The sequence below is a fragment of the Gallinula chloropus genome (assembly GCF_964237585.1).
Source record: "Gallinula chloropus genome assembly, chromosome: 5".
NCBI lineage: Eukaryota > Metazoa > Chordata > Aves > Gruiformes > Rallidae > Gallinula > Gallinula chloropus.
This window is the reverse complement of record NC_140090.1, coordinates 28,130,722-28,147,208: the sequence shown is the minus strand read 5'-3', so window position 1 is coordinate 28,147,208 and position 16,487 is coordinate 28,130,722. Positions and strand designations below refer to the sequence as shown.

Below are 16,487 nucleotides of genomic sequence, written 5' to 3'. Positions count from 1 at the left end.
CCAGGGCTCCCTCACTGGGTAAAAATTCTTCCCCATGTTGGTGCGGAACTTCCCATGCTCTAACTCGCAGCCACTGCCCCTTGTCCTGTCTCCACAGAGCACTGAAAAGGGGCTGGCCATTTCCCCCTGCAGCCCATACTTCAGATATTGATAAACATTAATAAGGTCTCCCCTTAGTTATCTTTTCTCCAAGCTGAACAGCCCCAACTCACTCAGCCATTCCTCATACGGGAGATGCTCCAGGCCCTTAACCATCTCTGTAGCCCTTCTCTGGACTCTTTCTAGGAGATCCCTGTCTTTTTTATACCAGGGATCCCAGAACTGGACACAATACTCTAGGTGGGGCCTGGCCAGGGCAGAGTAGAGGGGGAGGATCACCTACTATGACCTGCTGGCCATATTCCTCTTGATGCCCCCCAGGATCCCACTGGCTCTCTTGGCCCCCAGAGCACACTGTTGGCTCATGGCCAACCTGTCACCCACCAGGACCCCCCAGTCCTTCCCCACAGAGCTCCTCTCCAGCAGGTCAGCCCCAGCCTGTACTGATTCCAGCAGTTATTCCTTCCCAGGTGCAAGACTCTACACTTGCTTTTGTTGAACCTCATCTGGTTTCTCCCTGCCCAGCTCTCCAGCCTGTCCAGGTCTCGCTAAATGGCAGCACAGTGTTCCTGCGTGTCAGCCACTCCTCCCAGCTCTGGATCATCGGCAAATGCTAACGCGGCGCTTGTGACATTCCCACTCTCCTTTGCTCAACAGCGAAGGGGGGGGAACAAGGAAGCCAGCGACTAGAGCCATGGTGCTGAATCCACTAAGCAACACCTCTGAGAAGGGTTTAACCTCCATCATCATCCGCGTTGCAGTTAGAAGCACACTCGACCCTCACAAAGCCGCACAGCTTAGTCTTGGGGATGTAAAGTAGCATTTAGATATAGAAGAGATGTTAATATTATAAATCAAAGGTATAAAATAAAACCCTACGTCACGTAACGGCTACTTACAAGTTGAAATCTTCACCATGTGCAAGAACTTATACTCTGGGATAAACAGTAAAGCACATTTTAAACTGCAAACCAACATACTATCTAACAAGCTCCAGGGCTGTCTGAAAAACCCAATTAAAGCTGCTTTAAAAGGACTACATTTTTTTCCTGAATATTCTGGGGATTTTTGTATCGCATCTAATTCCTTTTCGCCTGTCACCTCACTCAGAAGTGGTTTTCCTTTCGTGCCACAGAACTAAGGTGCAGCTTCTGCACCCATCCCAACTGGCAGCAGGAATTTCATTTGCACATTTACATGGCGCTAAATCTCTACATTGCATCTCAAAGTCTTTAAGAAAAGAAAAAGACTGAAAAAAGGCACACACACACCCCTCAAAAAAAAAAAAAAACAACCCAAAGGCAGAAAGGAGAAGAGGAAAAGCCACCCAGAGGGATCTTGACAGGCTGGAAAGCTGGGCCTCGGTGAGCCTAATGAGGTTCAACACTGCCAAGTGTCAGGTGTTGCACTTGGGCCGGAAGAATCCCAGATGTATTTACAGCCTGGGAAAAGAGCTCCTGGAGAGCAGCCCTGAGGAGAAGGACCTGGGGGTTCTGGTGGATCAGAAACTTCCCATGAGCCAGCAGTGTGCTCTTGCAGCTCAGAAGGGCAATGGGATCCTGGGCTCCATCAGAAGAGGGGTGGCAGCAGCAACAGGGAGGGGATTGTCCCTCTCTGCTCTGCCCTCGGGAGGCCTCAGCTGGAGTCCTGTGTCCAGAGCTGGGGACCCCAATACAAGAAAGATGTAGAACTGTTGGAGAGGGTTCAGAGGAGGCCATGATGATGATTAGAGGGCTGGAGCACCTCCCCTACAAAGAGAGGCTGAGGGAGCTGGGCTTGTTCAGCCTGGAGAAGAGAAGGCTGCGGGGGGACCTCATTGCAGCCTTCCAGTCCCTGAAGGGAGCAGAGAGACAGGAGGGAATCAGCTTGTTAAAAGGGTAGACAATGGCAGGACAAGGGGGAATGGATTAAAGCTGAAGGAAGGAAGGGTTAGATTGGATATTAGGGGGAAGTTCTTTCCAGAGAGAGTGGTGAGGGGCTGGAACAGGCTGCCCAGAGAGGGGGTGGGTGCCCCGTCCCTGGAGGTGTTCAAGGCCAGGTTGGATGGGGCCCTGAGCAACCTTGTGCAGATCAGGGAAGATGTGACCACTGACAGCCAGGTCACCTCTGACCCTAACCCAAAGGACACTTCTTCTCAAATCCCAGTGAGGTTTATAAAGATCCTCTTTCTCTAGGGGCAGCAGTGCAACAGCTTCAATCCTGCCACCACAGGGCTTTGTAAGCCCAAAGTAATCATGAGAGATGCACATCACCCCCATCATAGTGGCAACAAGCACCAGCTGCAGAGACCTGACTGTCTCACATAAGCTGCCCCAGAACACTCACAGATTTTTGGAGGAAATGTAAGGAACAATTTGGGAAGTGAACTCTTTCCACAGCAAACCCTTTCCCCTACCCAAGGCACCACCCAAGGCGATGCTGCTGGTAGGCACAGGCCACGCTTTCTGCCACAGACAAAGAGACAACTTCCCATTTGACTTAACTACACAGTCACCATTACTGAGCACGTCTTTCTGTAATTAACAGTTCCCCAAACCCCGCAGTGTGAAGGTCCCTGACAGATGTCCCGGCAAGCTGTGGTGACCAAGAGGTCATTGGGCTCTAAGGTACATGAACCACAGGGAAACCCTCTGCTGCCTTCCACAGCATTGTTCAGGAGAAAATACAGTACTAGAGGGAGCGTGGGGACTTCCTAGTTCACATGGAATCATGTTTACGTACCTGAAGAGAAACAAAGCCTCCCTGCTCCAGTCCTTCAGATTTGTTCTCCACGTCAGCTGTGCACCCACATCACCCTGTCTCAACAGAGCAGCTTCAAGCCACAGTATGTTCCCTTCAGCCTTGGGCCCAAAACATGAGATGCATGTACCAGGTACCCAGCAGCAAGGGCTTCTTTGCCTAGAAAATGCCGACAGCTCCAGAGGACGGCACATAAAGGCCTTGTCACGAAGGGTAAGTCACGTTCATTCATGCTCCACAGAAGTTTAGATATACCATAGGCCAGTCTGTCAGGGTTCTTCCTCTATGAGACCACCTAAAAGCAGTTTTGGGGCTCCACCACTCCAGTAGCTTGGGCCAAGGTGGGAAAATGTCTTTATGGTGTATTGCCCACGTCATGCAAGACAATTGTCCTGCTTCTCTCAGTTTGTGTTCACAGTAAGATACATCTGACCCAGCACCAACTCAGTCCTCTTCCCCTCCAGCTTTTTCTTCTGGCTTCTTCCCAGCAGTACCTTCTACCTCCCCAGTTCCTAGGGATTTTTAACTCCTGAGCCTGAAAACACAGCCAGGGATAGCAAACAGGGATCTACATTTTCTTTAGTGCTGCTTCCAGACATCATAAATCCCAGCCATGGGGATTTATATGTAACAGGAAAGGAGCTGTCTCTTCTGGCTCGATAAATGTGGAGTTGGGGTATTTTTTTGCTAATGCTCCGCTTGCTTACTGGACCCAACAGCCCATCAAAAGTAGGAAAGGCAGAGAAGGAGTCATTCTCTCCTACCATCTTTGCTGACTTTAAAATCCAAGCCACCACCCATGGGGGTAAACACCCTCCCAGACATGCTTCTAGCAGAGGGGATGCCTGAACCCCAGGATCTGCTTGAGTTTCTGGGGCAGAGCCAGGCATTCCCACTACTACGCCGGTCCTGCTCATCACTTACAAGGATACCTTTCCCTCAAAAACACACACAAGTCCGCTCAAGCAAGTATTTTAAGGAAGTTGACTTGAGAGTGGGACTTCTGAAGCATCCTGTTTTACCTTGTGTAGCTCCAGGCCTGGAGGCTGGTGGCCCTGCCTGTGGCAGGGGTGTTGGAATTCCATGGTCCTTGGGGTCCCTTCCAGCCCATGCCATTCTATGATTCCTATTGGAAGCATTTCCAGCTTGGGCTGCGTCTCGGCGCGGGGACACAAGCACACAAACCCATCGAGACGGGGATGTTTCACTGACACTTCTAGGTATCTGCCGCTCGCACAATCACACTCTTCTCAGTATTTGGAGGTATCAAATCAACCCCGGGCCACAGGACTGAGGGATGCTGCGCTTAAGAGGATAACAGGTTGGAGTGAGCTCTGCAGTGCATGATGTGAAGGGAATTACTGTCGCTCGCCGAGCTGGGTTTTATCAGCACAACTTCACTGCATGGTTAAGCAAAATCCCTCGTCATCTAACCTGGGCTCAGACAGCTGGGGCAAGTCTAATACCATCTTAAGAAACTTCTGATGGAAATGAAAAGCGCGCTGACTCCCCAGCTTACTGTCAGAAGAGCAAGAATTAGCCGTGCTCACTTTTCCCTCTCAGTGCGTCACAGACACCTCCATGAAGCCATCGCTGATCCCAAGGCCTCAAATCACTACCTCTCACTGACAGAAAACAAACAGAACCCCCACTGCTCATCAGAGAATCATTTCAGAAACGGCCAGATCCGTATCTCCAGCACTGGAGTCCCGACGCTGTCAGGGCAAAAGCAGAAGCAATAATTTGTCTGCTGTGATACCAGACCTGGCAAGACAAAGCTGTGTTATGTGATGACAAGACACTGTCTCCTCCTGAAAGGAGATGTCTGTTCAGAATAAGAGTAAAGGAGCATGCTGGTTCCACGCTCCCATCCTACAAGCCTGACAGTATCAGCGGGACATTTGGTGGGGTCCTACTTCACCCTCATCCTCTTTTCTACCAGTAAAAGATAACTTATAGATTAAAAAATGACTTTGATGATACCTGCGCTAATCACTCTGCCCCTAAATTTCTGAGGGTTACTATTGCAACTTGGCCACTCTTCCGAGTGTCCTGGCCTCCAAGAGTCCAGGCAAGTCACACAATTTTCAATTTCTTCTGTCTCCAAAGCTGCTATTCCAAAAGCCCACCGGTACCCTTTTGGGTCTTTAAAAATACCCTCTGCCTAAGGAGCACAAGAGGAGCATCCCTTTAAAGGGTACTAGCTTTAAAACCCACAACAACAGCACACGCAAGGGAATAAAATCCAGCGCCTTCACTTACAGGTGTGGCGGCTTAGCCAGGTTCAAAGAGAACAAGAACATCCTTCATGACCAGAAGGATTAAGGAATGCTTTCTTTCCAACTGTGCACCACAATAAAACCCATAAAATATAAGCAGCTGGGCGTTACAAACATTTACCCTGGATGCAGGGAGTGAAGGGTGATCAAGTGGACAGGGCTTCACAGGGTCACAGAATTGTAGGGGTTGAAAGGGACCTCCAGAGATCATTGAGCCCAACTCCTGACTCACGACTCTCAGCTTTCTCCTGTCTCTGAAGAGCAGCACATACGAGGGACAGCCACCCTGCCCTGCCTCCCCATGCCCAAGGCTATGCTTGGGGAGCAAGAAGAGGTAACGGCACGTTGCCCCTATGGGGCCCCTGAGACCCCTGGCCACCATGCACACATGTCCAACACCTGCAAAAGGAAAATGCTAGCTACTGCTGGTAGACCCCAAGGCACTGGAAGAGAATTCAGACAGCAGGAACTGCATTATGATTGATCAGCAGTGAGATGCAAAGCTTCCACCTCCTCCCGAGCAGCCAAAGCAGGGTATGAGCAGGGTATTTCGCTCCAGTCTCTCCCAAGGGCCCCCATGGGGTTATGGCTCTTTCAATTAAGGACAGTGGCTCCTCAGAAGTCCCAGCGAAGCCTTGTGAGTTCAAAGAGAGTACAGGAACAGAGAATTCAGACAGCCTGTACTGAAAGGAGGAAAAAACCCAAACCCCAACAACCCACCCCAACAAAACATGCCACCAAAACGCAGGAAACTGCCACCGCTTCTCCTTCGCCTCCGCTACTTCAACTCTTCCCCATGTAAAACTCCCACGGCACTGATTTTGCACTGAGGATATTCTACACGTCATCCAAACGCTGCCAGGGCTTTCATCTATCCCCATGGAAAAGGTTTGGGGTTTGGCTGGGGTTTTTTTTCCCCCCAGTCCTTGTCATTCTCCCACTCTCTGGTATTTCCAGTGTTTCTGAAGTCAGATTATTTCCTCCGTGTTCTTTTTGACTCTGCCCAGCTCGTTCACCCTCACAACACGTTATTTGCTCAACAGGAACTCATTCCGTAGGTACAAATACAGCTGCATGAGGAATTAGTCAGTATGTAAATTTACCAGAATCTGTACTAAAGTAAAGCAAAAGCCTGGGGGGGGGAAAAAAAAACCCAACAAAAAGCCAGGAAAATGCCCTTATATTTGCTGCACCAGAGCACTGATTCTCATACAAGGCTCAATATGGAATAACCTCTCCTCTCAGAGAACCAACAATTTATGCTTCATAATGTAATCCGGATATTGAGTTTTCATGGACAGAAAGCAGACTGACATCTGCCAACACCTCTTCTACCCCAAAGGCATCAAGGGATGAGGCTGTCTCTCAAGGACATGACTAAGACCTTATTTTTATCAAATTCATTTGAATTTCCTACTACCTCCTGCAGGTGTTACACAGGTAACCACTATGGCACAGTGCCGTGAGGATGGGCCATCAGTTCTGAACTGGTTTTAGGGGAACGCAGAGAAGAAAAGCCAACCAGTTGGCCAAAGGTCAGAGAGTAAGTTGGCAGGAACAGCAAAGTCTCCTCGTTCCACAGACATGAGCCACCTAGATGAATCACAGGTATCTCCCAAGTCAGGTGAGGAACTGTCCATGTTCCTTCAGAAAGGGCCTGGATGCCTTTTCCAAAGGAAATGCCACAAAACGCCGTTCAAACATGCACAGCTCCATCATGGAGATCATGGGCCAAGCCCCTAGGGAGCCTCATTAAACCCTTCCAAAGCCTGGCTTCCAAGGGTTACGCTTCCATTTGTAATACCTGTGTATTTCTTTTCCCTGTGGATGGGAATATGTGCTTACGGCAGTGCTGAATCAAGTACAAAGCAGCCCCAAACCCCAGATGGTTGCAAAGAACCTTCCCACAGTCCGGCTCATGGAGCTACACCTCCAAACTCATCTTTACTGATGCAAACCATGCCATCCTACCTCCTAAACAACTGTGCTAGAAAGCCCTCTTCATCCCTGTGACCACTGGCACATCTGGAAACCGGGTCTGATCTTCACCCAGATGTCCAGGAAAGACTTCTGTCTGTCCTCTGCTCACTCCCAGGCTGGCAGGAACTGGAGGGACCTCTCGAGATCATCCAGTCCAAGCTCCCCCACTAAAACAGGACCACCTCAAGCAGGTTGCACAGGATTGCGTCCAGGACCACAGGTTTGGGATCCCTCTGGAGAAGGAGACTCCCCAACTTCTCTGGGCAGCCTGACCTGGGGCTTGGGCACCTGCAGAGTAAAGAAATTGGTCCTCATGTAGGGATGGACAGACTTTCCTGTGTTGGGAGTTTGTGCTCGTTGCCCCTTGTCCTGTCACTGGGCACCACAGAGAAGAGTCTGGCCCATCCCATTGACACCTGCCCCTTATATATTGATAAGTACTGTTCAGATTCCCTCTCAGCCACCTTCTCCAGGCTAACCAGCCCCAGCTCCCTCGGCCTTTCCTCACACCACAGATAGTCCAGGCCCCTCATCATCCTCAATACCTTCCACTGGACTCTCACCAGTCATTCCCTGTCTGTCCTGAACTGGGGAGCCCAGTCCTGGACACAGATACCCAGGAAAAAGGTTGTGTCAGACACAGACCATCTCATTTCTCTCAAGGTTTGTTTACATTCACGACAAAAAGTAGCTGCTCCTTCAGGAGCTCCCTGCTCCGTTGTGCTGACTTGTCCTGCAGCTGCTGTCCTGATCCGGATGACACACTTGCCAAGGAGCCCCAGCCCAGCTCCCAAAGTCATGCAAAAGCACCCTCATTGTGCCAGGCGCTTGTCTACTCACAGAATCACAAGGTTGGAAAAGACCTTTAAGATCATCAAGTCCAATCATTCCCATCCTAAGCTGAACCAGATCCCTGAGCACCTCATCTACCCTTTTTTTTAAAAACACATCCAGGGAAGGTGATTCAGCCCCTCCCTGGGCAGCCTGTGCCAGGCCCTGACAACTCTTTCAGGGAGGAACTTTCCCCTTACATCTGAGCTGACCCTGCCCTGGCACAGCTTGAGCCCATTTCCCCTTGTCCCATCTCCTGTCCCCTGGCTGAAGAGACCATCGCCCACCTCTCTGCACCCTCCTGGCAGGTCAGTGTAGGTGGTGAGAAGGTCTCCCCTCAGCCTCCTCTTCTCCAGGCTGAACACCCCCAGCTCCCTCAGCTGCTCCTCATAGGATTTGCCCTCCAGCCCCTTCCCCAGCCTGGTTGCCCTTTTAATTCCTCCAGTCAGTGAAAGACAAACCAGTCCCAGATGAAACTTCCTGTGGTTTGGGGGGAGGGACTGGGACAGGGTGGGATGGACAGAGTGGAAACACGTTTTGAGGTGGGTATTTTCAAGTTCAATTTTCTCTTGAAAAATAATTGTGCCTCATTGGTGGTGTTCTTGGTAAGGCCGATCCTGTCGTAAGTGTTGCCAAAAGCCTTCACTGAAATATTACACTGGAGGATTAAAGTGGCCGGGTCAGACTCCATTAGGGTGAGTAAAGTGGGATGAAGTTAGAGTGGGATGAAGTTTAACAAGGTCAAGTGTAGAGTCCTGCACATGGGACATAACAACCCCGAGCAGCGCTACATGCTGGGGGTAGACTGGCTGGTGAGCTGTCAGGCAGAGAAGGATCTGGGGGTGTTGGGTGACTGCAGGCTGAATATGAATCAGCAGTGTGCCCAGGTGGCCAGGAAGGCTCTCTGTGATCCTTGGGGTCCCTACCAACCCAGACTATTCTATGATTTTATGAAAAGCAAAAGCACACACACACACACCCTTTCCTTTGGGAGGAAAATCAGCAAGAGTTATTGCTTTGGAAAATAACACTTTGCCAACATGCAGTACCGAGCAAATCCAGGGAAATCTATACCTGATCAGTGTGAATTAATAAACTAAACAAGGTGAGGGAAGAATAAAGAAAAAAATCACACGTTGGGTCTTGCAGTAAAACACACTTTCCTGCCAGCCACCTTTCATCTAAGAAAACAGCTCTGTAGTCAAGCGCTTAAGATTTAACGAGCTGCTTTCAGCTTTTAAAAGAGGAACAAGTCGTTAATAATTCATCCCGACTCCTCCGTTTGATAACCCTTTCTTTCCTGGTGGGTAAGAAAAGAGCTGACAGTTAAAGAGTTGTTTTTCTGAGACAAAACACAATAAAAGAGCATTTGGGAGCTGTGGGCTCTTGCTCTTCCCACCCACCATAGTCAGGACATCCACGGAGCACGGGCTGGGTGGGCAACAAAGCAACTCCTGCTCCACCAAACCCAACTCGGCTGAAGAAGTGGTTTAGGATGACAGAATCACCAAGGTTAGAAAAGACCTTCAAGACCATCAGCCCTACACTACCATAGCCACTGAACTACCTCCTGAAGCCTCACATCTACCTGTTTTTTGGACAGCGACTCCACCTCCTCCCTGCGCAGCCCGTTCCAAGGCCTTGCTGCTCTTTTGGTGAAGAAATTCTTCCTAACATCCACTCTGAACCTCCCCTGGTGCGACTCCACCTTGCAGCTCACCCCTTCTGCATACATCTGTACAAAGGCACGCAGCCCCTGCAACAGACACTGGCTGGAAGTCATTACATTATCCTAACGACTGACCAAATGCGATTTGGGTGCAGCATCAGCCCAGCAGAGAGGTAATGAAGTTGCCTGGAGTCTCCAGATGTGGCAGTTTCCTCCTGCCTGGCCTAAGTAACCCCAAACCCGCTGACCATGTTGTTGCGGACATGCCACAAAGCACACCATCACGGGGAATCATCTGCAGAGATCCAGGAGGTGGCTGAAGCATCAGGTGAGGCATTCCTTGCTGAGCAACGGCACCATGAAAACTGAGCTTTACCAGTACCTCCAGCTGGTAAAATGCTTCTGTTAACGTCACTGCATGTCAGAGGAATCCCAGACATATACAGAGACTGGGAGAAGAGCTCCTTGAGAGTACCCTTGCAGAGAAGGACCTGGGTGTCATGATGGATGAGAAACTTCACACGAGCCAGTAGTGTGCTCTTGCAGCTCAGAAGGGCAATGGTATCCTGGGTTCCATCAGAAGAGGGGTGGCCAGTAGGGACAGGGAGGTGACTGTCCCTCTCTGCTCTGCCCTCGGGAGGCCCCAGCTGGAGTCCTATGTTCACAGCTGGGGCCCCAATTCAAGAAAGATGTGGAACTGTTGGAGAGGGGTCAGAGGAGACCACGAAGATGATTAGAGGGCTGGAGCACCTCCCCTACAAAGAGAGGCTGAGGGAGCTGGGCTTTTTCAGCCTGGAGAAGAGAAGGCTGCAGGGGGACCTCATTGCAGCCTTCCAGTCCTTGAAGGGAGCAGAGAAAACAGGAGGGGAATCAACTTTTTCAAAGGGTAGATAATGGCAGGACAAGGGGGAACGGATTAAAGCTAAAGGAAGGAAGGTTTAAATTAGGTATTAGGGGTAAGTTCTTTCCAGAGAGTGGTGAGGGGCTCTGTCAGACCGACTGGACTACCACTCCTTCTTCCTGGAGAGCAGGATTGATCTCCAATTTCAAAAGCCTGGAAAATCACATAGAAATATTAGTCCAGAGGCTTTTGCAAACCATTTAGTCATATGTACATCAACATTTTTTGGTTTGGGTTTCTTTTTTAATGAATGTGGAAGTGAGACTGGGTAATCAGGTCCAGGAAAAAGAAAAGGCATGGAGCTGGAACGTCAGCATAGCCACTCAACTAGCCCTGCCACACAATCTGACTCAGTAATTCCCAATGTTTTGCAGTAGACTACTACCAAAACTCACAGGAACAGCCACTGATAACTTCTCAAGTGTGCAGAACAGCCTCACAGACCACCAGTGCTTTGTAGATGATGGATGGAGAACCACCCCAAGAAGCCATGCAGCATCTTTCCATCAAATATGCAACAGCAGCCAAAGAGACATCTTCACCTCAGGGGCAAGCAGCCCAGCACCTTTTCATCAGCCCCTCCATAGACCTGTATTCTGCAACAGGGATGTCCCAATGCAAACTCTCCACAAGCTGCACTCAACCACAGCAAGGAGTTCCGACTTCACTATTATTTTTATCACAACTTGGGAATGCATCCCTGAAAAGCCAATGGAAATACCATGGGAAGGGGGATCTCATTCCTAATTCAGGAACTATCATGTGCAGTGCTGGGCTTCCCAGGGCAGGAGGGACAGGGAGCTACTGGAGAGGGGACAGCAAAGGGGCTATGGAGATGCTGAGGGCACCAGAACATCTCTCTGATGCAGAGAGGCTGAGGGACTTGGGACTGTTTGGTCTGGAGAAGACTGAGGGGGATCTTACCAACGCTGATAAACGCCTGAGGGGTGGGCTCAAGAGGATGGGTCAGTCTGTGCTCAGGGGTACCCAGGGACAGGACAAGGGATTGTGGGCACAAATTGGAGCAGAGGAAGTCTCACCTAACCCTAAGGAGGAACTTCTTTCCTGGGAGGGTGGCAGAGCCCTGGGCCAGGCTGCCCAGAGAGGTTGGGGAGTCTCCATCTCTGGAGACATTCAGACCCCATGATCCTGGGTGTTGTCCTGTGCAGCCTGCTTGAGGGGACCCTGCTCTGGGGAGGGGGGGATGCCGTGGGACTATGGGATCTCTAGAGGTCCCTACCAACCCTGAGCAGTCTGTGAGCCTGTGAACCATGCTGCACACAGACACCCCCAGAACTTCACCTCAGGCCATGAGCAACGTACCAGGGAAACATGGCTGATCGGCTGAGGCTGCTCACCCCAACTTGCAGTTTTATGGCTTCTTGGAAAGGATTATCTACAACATATATAGACATTTATCCAACTGGTCTTTCAGAGGTCTGTCAGGCCATCCCCCTGCCCCCCAGCTTCACAGCATGGAAAAGGCATACAGCATTGCTCGGTAAGAAAGCCTGGGATGAATAAGTCAGAGGACAAGAGAGCTCTGTCCCTCCCTCCAGACAGATGAATCAGTACTCTTATGCAGACTGCAGCTAACCTCACTGCTAAGAAGAAAAATACTGTAAAACACACAAAAAAACCCTTAAAGCCAGGATGGTGACTTGGAGGACAATTCCTGGAGCATTCTGCAAGCCATCCGTTGCCACTCATCAAAACCTGGCAGTGTCCACATAGCCAAGAAACCTTATCCCCCCTTAATCAGCACGAGGGGCTTTTTTTCCATGTAACAAACTCAAATAATCTGTGTGGTCCTTGCCACAAAGATCCCCGAATTCCCCAAGTCAAGGTAACGTAAAGCAACGGTGCCCCTTCCCCCCCAGGCCAAAGCTGCCGAACAAGAGAAAGACAAGTTATCAAACAGATTACTGCATTCCTGGGCAAGCTGTGGGCTGTGGGGGCTTTGCCTTGCTTTACTTTTCCAAGCAACTAAAATCCAGAAGCAGCAATTAGGGGTGATACAGTTTTTTAAAAGAGAAAACGTTTCCCTCCCTCAAATTAATCATTTATGCAAGAAAGAGAGAGAGAAAAATCCTTTTCCTAAAACCACATCGTGCTGATGACTGAACTTCGTTCTACTCAACCCAATTCGCTCCTAAAACCGCTCAAAACATTTTGCTTTCCTACCTGAGATGTTTCCGCAGACCAGAGGACACTCTGGTCTCTGCTTTTTATAAAAAACAGGGATCTCCTGGAGAGAGTCCAGAGGAGGCTACGGAGATGGATAAGGGCCTGGAGCATCTCCCCTATGAGGAAAGGCTGAGTGAGCTGGGGCTGTTCAGCCTGGAGAAAAGAAGACTAAGGGGACCTTATTAATGTTTATCAATATCTTTAGTATGGGATGCAGGGGGAAATGGCCAGCCCCTTTTCAGTGCTCTGTGGAGACAGGACAAGGGGCAATGGCTGAAAGTTAGAGCATAGGAAGTTCTGCACCAACATGGGGAAGAACTTTTACCCAGTGAGGGAGCCCTGGGACAGGCTGCCCAGGGGGTGTGGAGTCTCCTTCTCTGGAGATACTCCAGCCCTGTCTGGACACCGACCTGTGCAATATCCAATCTAACCCTTCCCTCCCTCAGCTTTACTCCATTCCCCCTTGCCCTGCCACTGTCTACCCTTTAACAAGCCGATTCCCCTCCTGTTTCTCTGGTCCCTTCAGGGACTGGAAGGCTGCAATGAGGTCCCCCTGCAGCCTTCTCTTCTCCAGGCTGAACAAGCCCAGCTCCCTCAGCCTCTCTTTGTAGGGGAGGTGCTCCAGCCAGGAGCAATACTTGCTACTCCTTCTCTTTTCTTCTCACAGAAGGATCTGCAGCAAACACCTACAACAACGATACAAAAAGCAGGCAGGACAATGGTTTTCCCAGGTAGGTAAGTTCCTCTGCTTGAGAGCATCTTCTAAGAGCAATTTTAAAACCCCAACCGGATACAGAAGCGTAGGCAGACACCCCGCTCGCGAACCACCTTATGAGCCACTTCCAACACCACTGGTATTTGCTGGCATTTACAAACATGCCGAAACACCTTTTTGCTTCCTAAGACTGTGCTTCCAGGGTTTAATTCCCATTCTCCATATCCCAATGTTAGAGCAACAGTTCCAGATCGTGTATGTGCTGCGGGGCTTAAAAGATTTCTCCAAAATTCAACAGAAACTGTAAACCTCAACTGACAAGCACCAAGAGACTGCTGTCCAGAGCCAGTGCTGCTTCTGGTGTGAGGTCAGGTTTCCATTCCTAGTCTGTCCTACCCATCACGGGCAGGACAAGCCCAGGACCGGAATTCCCACTGCTCAAATTCTGGTAGAAGTCATTCAAGAAAGAGCCATCATTGCCCACCTCCCATCACTCCCAGTTAGCAGGAGCCAGGCCCCCCAGTCATAGCTCCCTATTTATTGTTTCTGTCAGCATACAGGCGAGCTCTTACAAACACTGAAAGCAGAGCTCCACCGGTAAGAAATCCTTTATGAGCCTGTAACAAGGGGGAAAAAAGCTTCATCTGCGGAAAAATACTCTGAGCACAGTGAGCTCTCCACTGGCAGGTTAAATGAGTTGTTAATCAGCATCTGCCTTTGTCCCAGAACATCTCAAAAGGAAACATGAAACAAAACAAGCAGCAGTAAAAGCAACTGAAAAAACTAAAAAGGTGGGGAAAAAAAGTGGAAGACCAAAACCCATCACATTCATAATACCAGCCAGTGATCTACTGACAGGAGAGGGGACTGGGACTCCTCGGTGCTCTTAAGCAGAGCCACAAACTCCAATCTACTGCGTGGGTACGAAATAGGGAGGCAAACCTTTGAGCTGACCTGTGTTACCACGGTAGTCTTAAAACACAAATCTCTCTCAGGGCTAGGGAAATAACCTCCCTTACCTGACGGACAAGTTTCAGAGCAGACAGAGGGAAGAGACTTCTCGGGATCTGAAGCCAAGTGCTTGTACCTGGTAGATGAGGATCTCTTCCTTTTTTTCTCAACCCAACAGCTCTACCTCCTTAAAAGTTTCCTTCCCCAGCAATGGGTTTAAGTCCACAAAGCCCTCGGTTCCTCCCCCCACCCCCTCCAATCTGCTGAAGCTCTTTTGACTAAGCTTCGTTTACATTTTTCCAACTTGCATTACCAGGAGCGCTCAGATCTTCTGTGCGATCTCTTCCTTAATACAAAAGGACCTAAAGGCATTTTGGAAGGCAGCAGAGAAGGGAAAGTTGGCTTTTTGGAAAACTTGAGCTCCTACCTGGAAAGCAGGTAATGCTTCATACACCCTACTGTACCCTGCCCAAAATACCTGAGCTGTCTGCAGCCAGGCACAAACCACTTTTGGAAGGGGGAAACATAGAAGACAGCAGCAGGCTGATTTCCACAGTGTTTCACATACTGTGACCGTGTTGGGTTCCATCACTTCCAGTGCTGCAATAGCGAGTGTGAGAGATCTCAGCTCAGCCCTGCGAGGAGCAGTCTCTCCAGGATGAACTCTGGCTGCCATGCTTGCTTCACACCAGAAGGGTGAGACCCAAGAGATGCCATAGCAGGATCAGGAGAAGAGGAGAGACAAGCAAAGAGCCCAGAGCCCGGTGTGACCTGCTTCCATCAGCCTGCGTTTGGCTCCTCATTTCAACACAAGGAGACTTCTCCTTAATGGGAGCAGCAACTCAAGCACCTACTTTGTTCCACAGGGTTCCTTCTGGGCTGTGAAGAGACTCAGAAGGCACTGCTTCGTTCCACTGTCCTCTCTCAGCAAAGCCATGCAGCTTCAGCCAGGTTAGGCTCTCCTTAGCCCCTGCCAGTGCTCCAGCCTCCCTCCACTCCCAAATCCCACTCGCGCAGCCTGGGAAAGTAGATGCGTGCAAGTCCTAACAGACCTTGTTCCAGCATTTTACATTTGCATTCTGCTCTCCCACTTGCAAGATAGAGCTGCAGAATATCTTACCGCATTCCCAGAATAGGAACAACATTTAATAAAAGTTTCTTCTTACCAGAGCTCGGCATGTGGTTCACTCTGGGTGGATTCAGCAGCTCTACTGGCTGGTCTCTGCCAGAAAGCCCATCTGGAAAGAGGAAAAAAAGGAAAATAAATTAAAATCTTATCGACTCTTCGGTTAGCTGTGCTATTTTAGACAGCCAAACAGGAGAAAAAGTAATAAAATATCACTAACTAGTTACCAACGTAAACCACACGACTTAACAGAAACAAGAACCCTAAGGACAGCTGCCCAACAAGTCCTTACACTAAAACATAAAATACAAGATGCTGTAGCCCCAGCTGTACGCAGGCTTCTCTGGTCTTTAAATCCACATCTGGTACCGATTCCAACCCCAAGCAACAAGCACACCAGCTCCTAAACCTTACCAGTACCTAAACTGCGGCTCCCTCCTTGCTGGGAGATGTGAGTTCAGACAGAGAGGCAGCCCTGTGAGGCCAGGTTAAAGAAGAAGGGCTGGAATATGCCAGGGAGATGCTAAGGAGAACCGGCAAATCACTGCAGGAGATTAAGATGCATAGACATGCATAACGAGCCCCGTTTTGCATAAGTTTGGATTTCAGAAAGGCATTAAAAACATACTTTGTAAATGATATGCAGAAATCCATCTTGCTGAAGCAGTTCTCTGTTTAAAATATTTCAAAGATCCTATCTGGCGTTCAGGTAGAGTTAACACAGAAGAACACGATACCTACTGCTGCCGACTGCCAGACCAGATTTTCTAGTCACTCCCCCCATCCTCATGCGGCCCCCCCCGAAGAAGGGGAAGCAGAAAATGCTAAATTTTTGTTTTCAGTGCTTAGATTCCAAACACTTGAATACAGGAAACTTCTCCGAGCCTTTTGTTGGCCTGTAGGTACCTTCACCTTCGCCAGCACTGTCTCGCTCCTGCTCTGACACCTTTCTGCACCCTGCTGCAGTGCAGATACGATCGAGCCAAACCCTGTCTGGAGACATCAAAGCA

At 49.7% G+C, this 16,487-nt stretch overlaps 1 protein-coding gene across 1 annotated transcript in view; it reads right to left on the bottom strand.

The window, feature by feature from the left end:
- HDAC4 (histone deacetylase 4) overlaps window positions 1-16,487 on the bottom strand; it is a gene marked incomplete at its 5' end in the record, with an annotated part of 200,178 nt that overhangs the window by 140,563 nt on the left and 43,128 nt on the right. Inside the window, one exon of the mRNA XM_084265228.1 lies at window positions 15,518-15,589. Within this exon, the coding sequence (XP_084121354.1) occupies window positions 15,518-15,589 (72 nt within the window). The remainder of the gene's footprint in view (window positions 1-15,517; window positions 15,590-16,487) is intronic.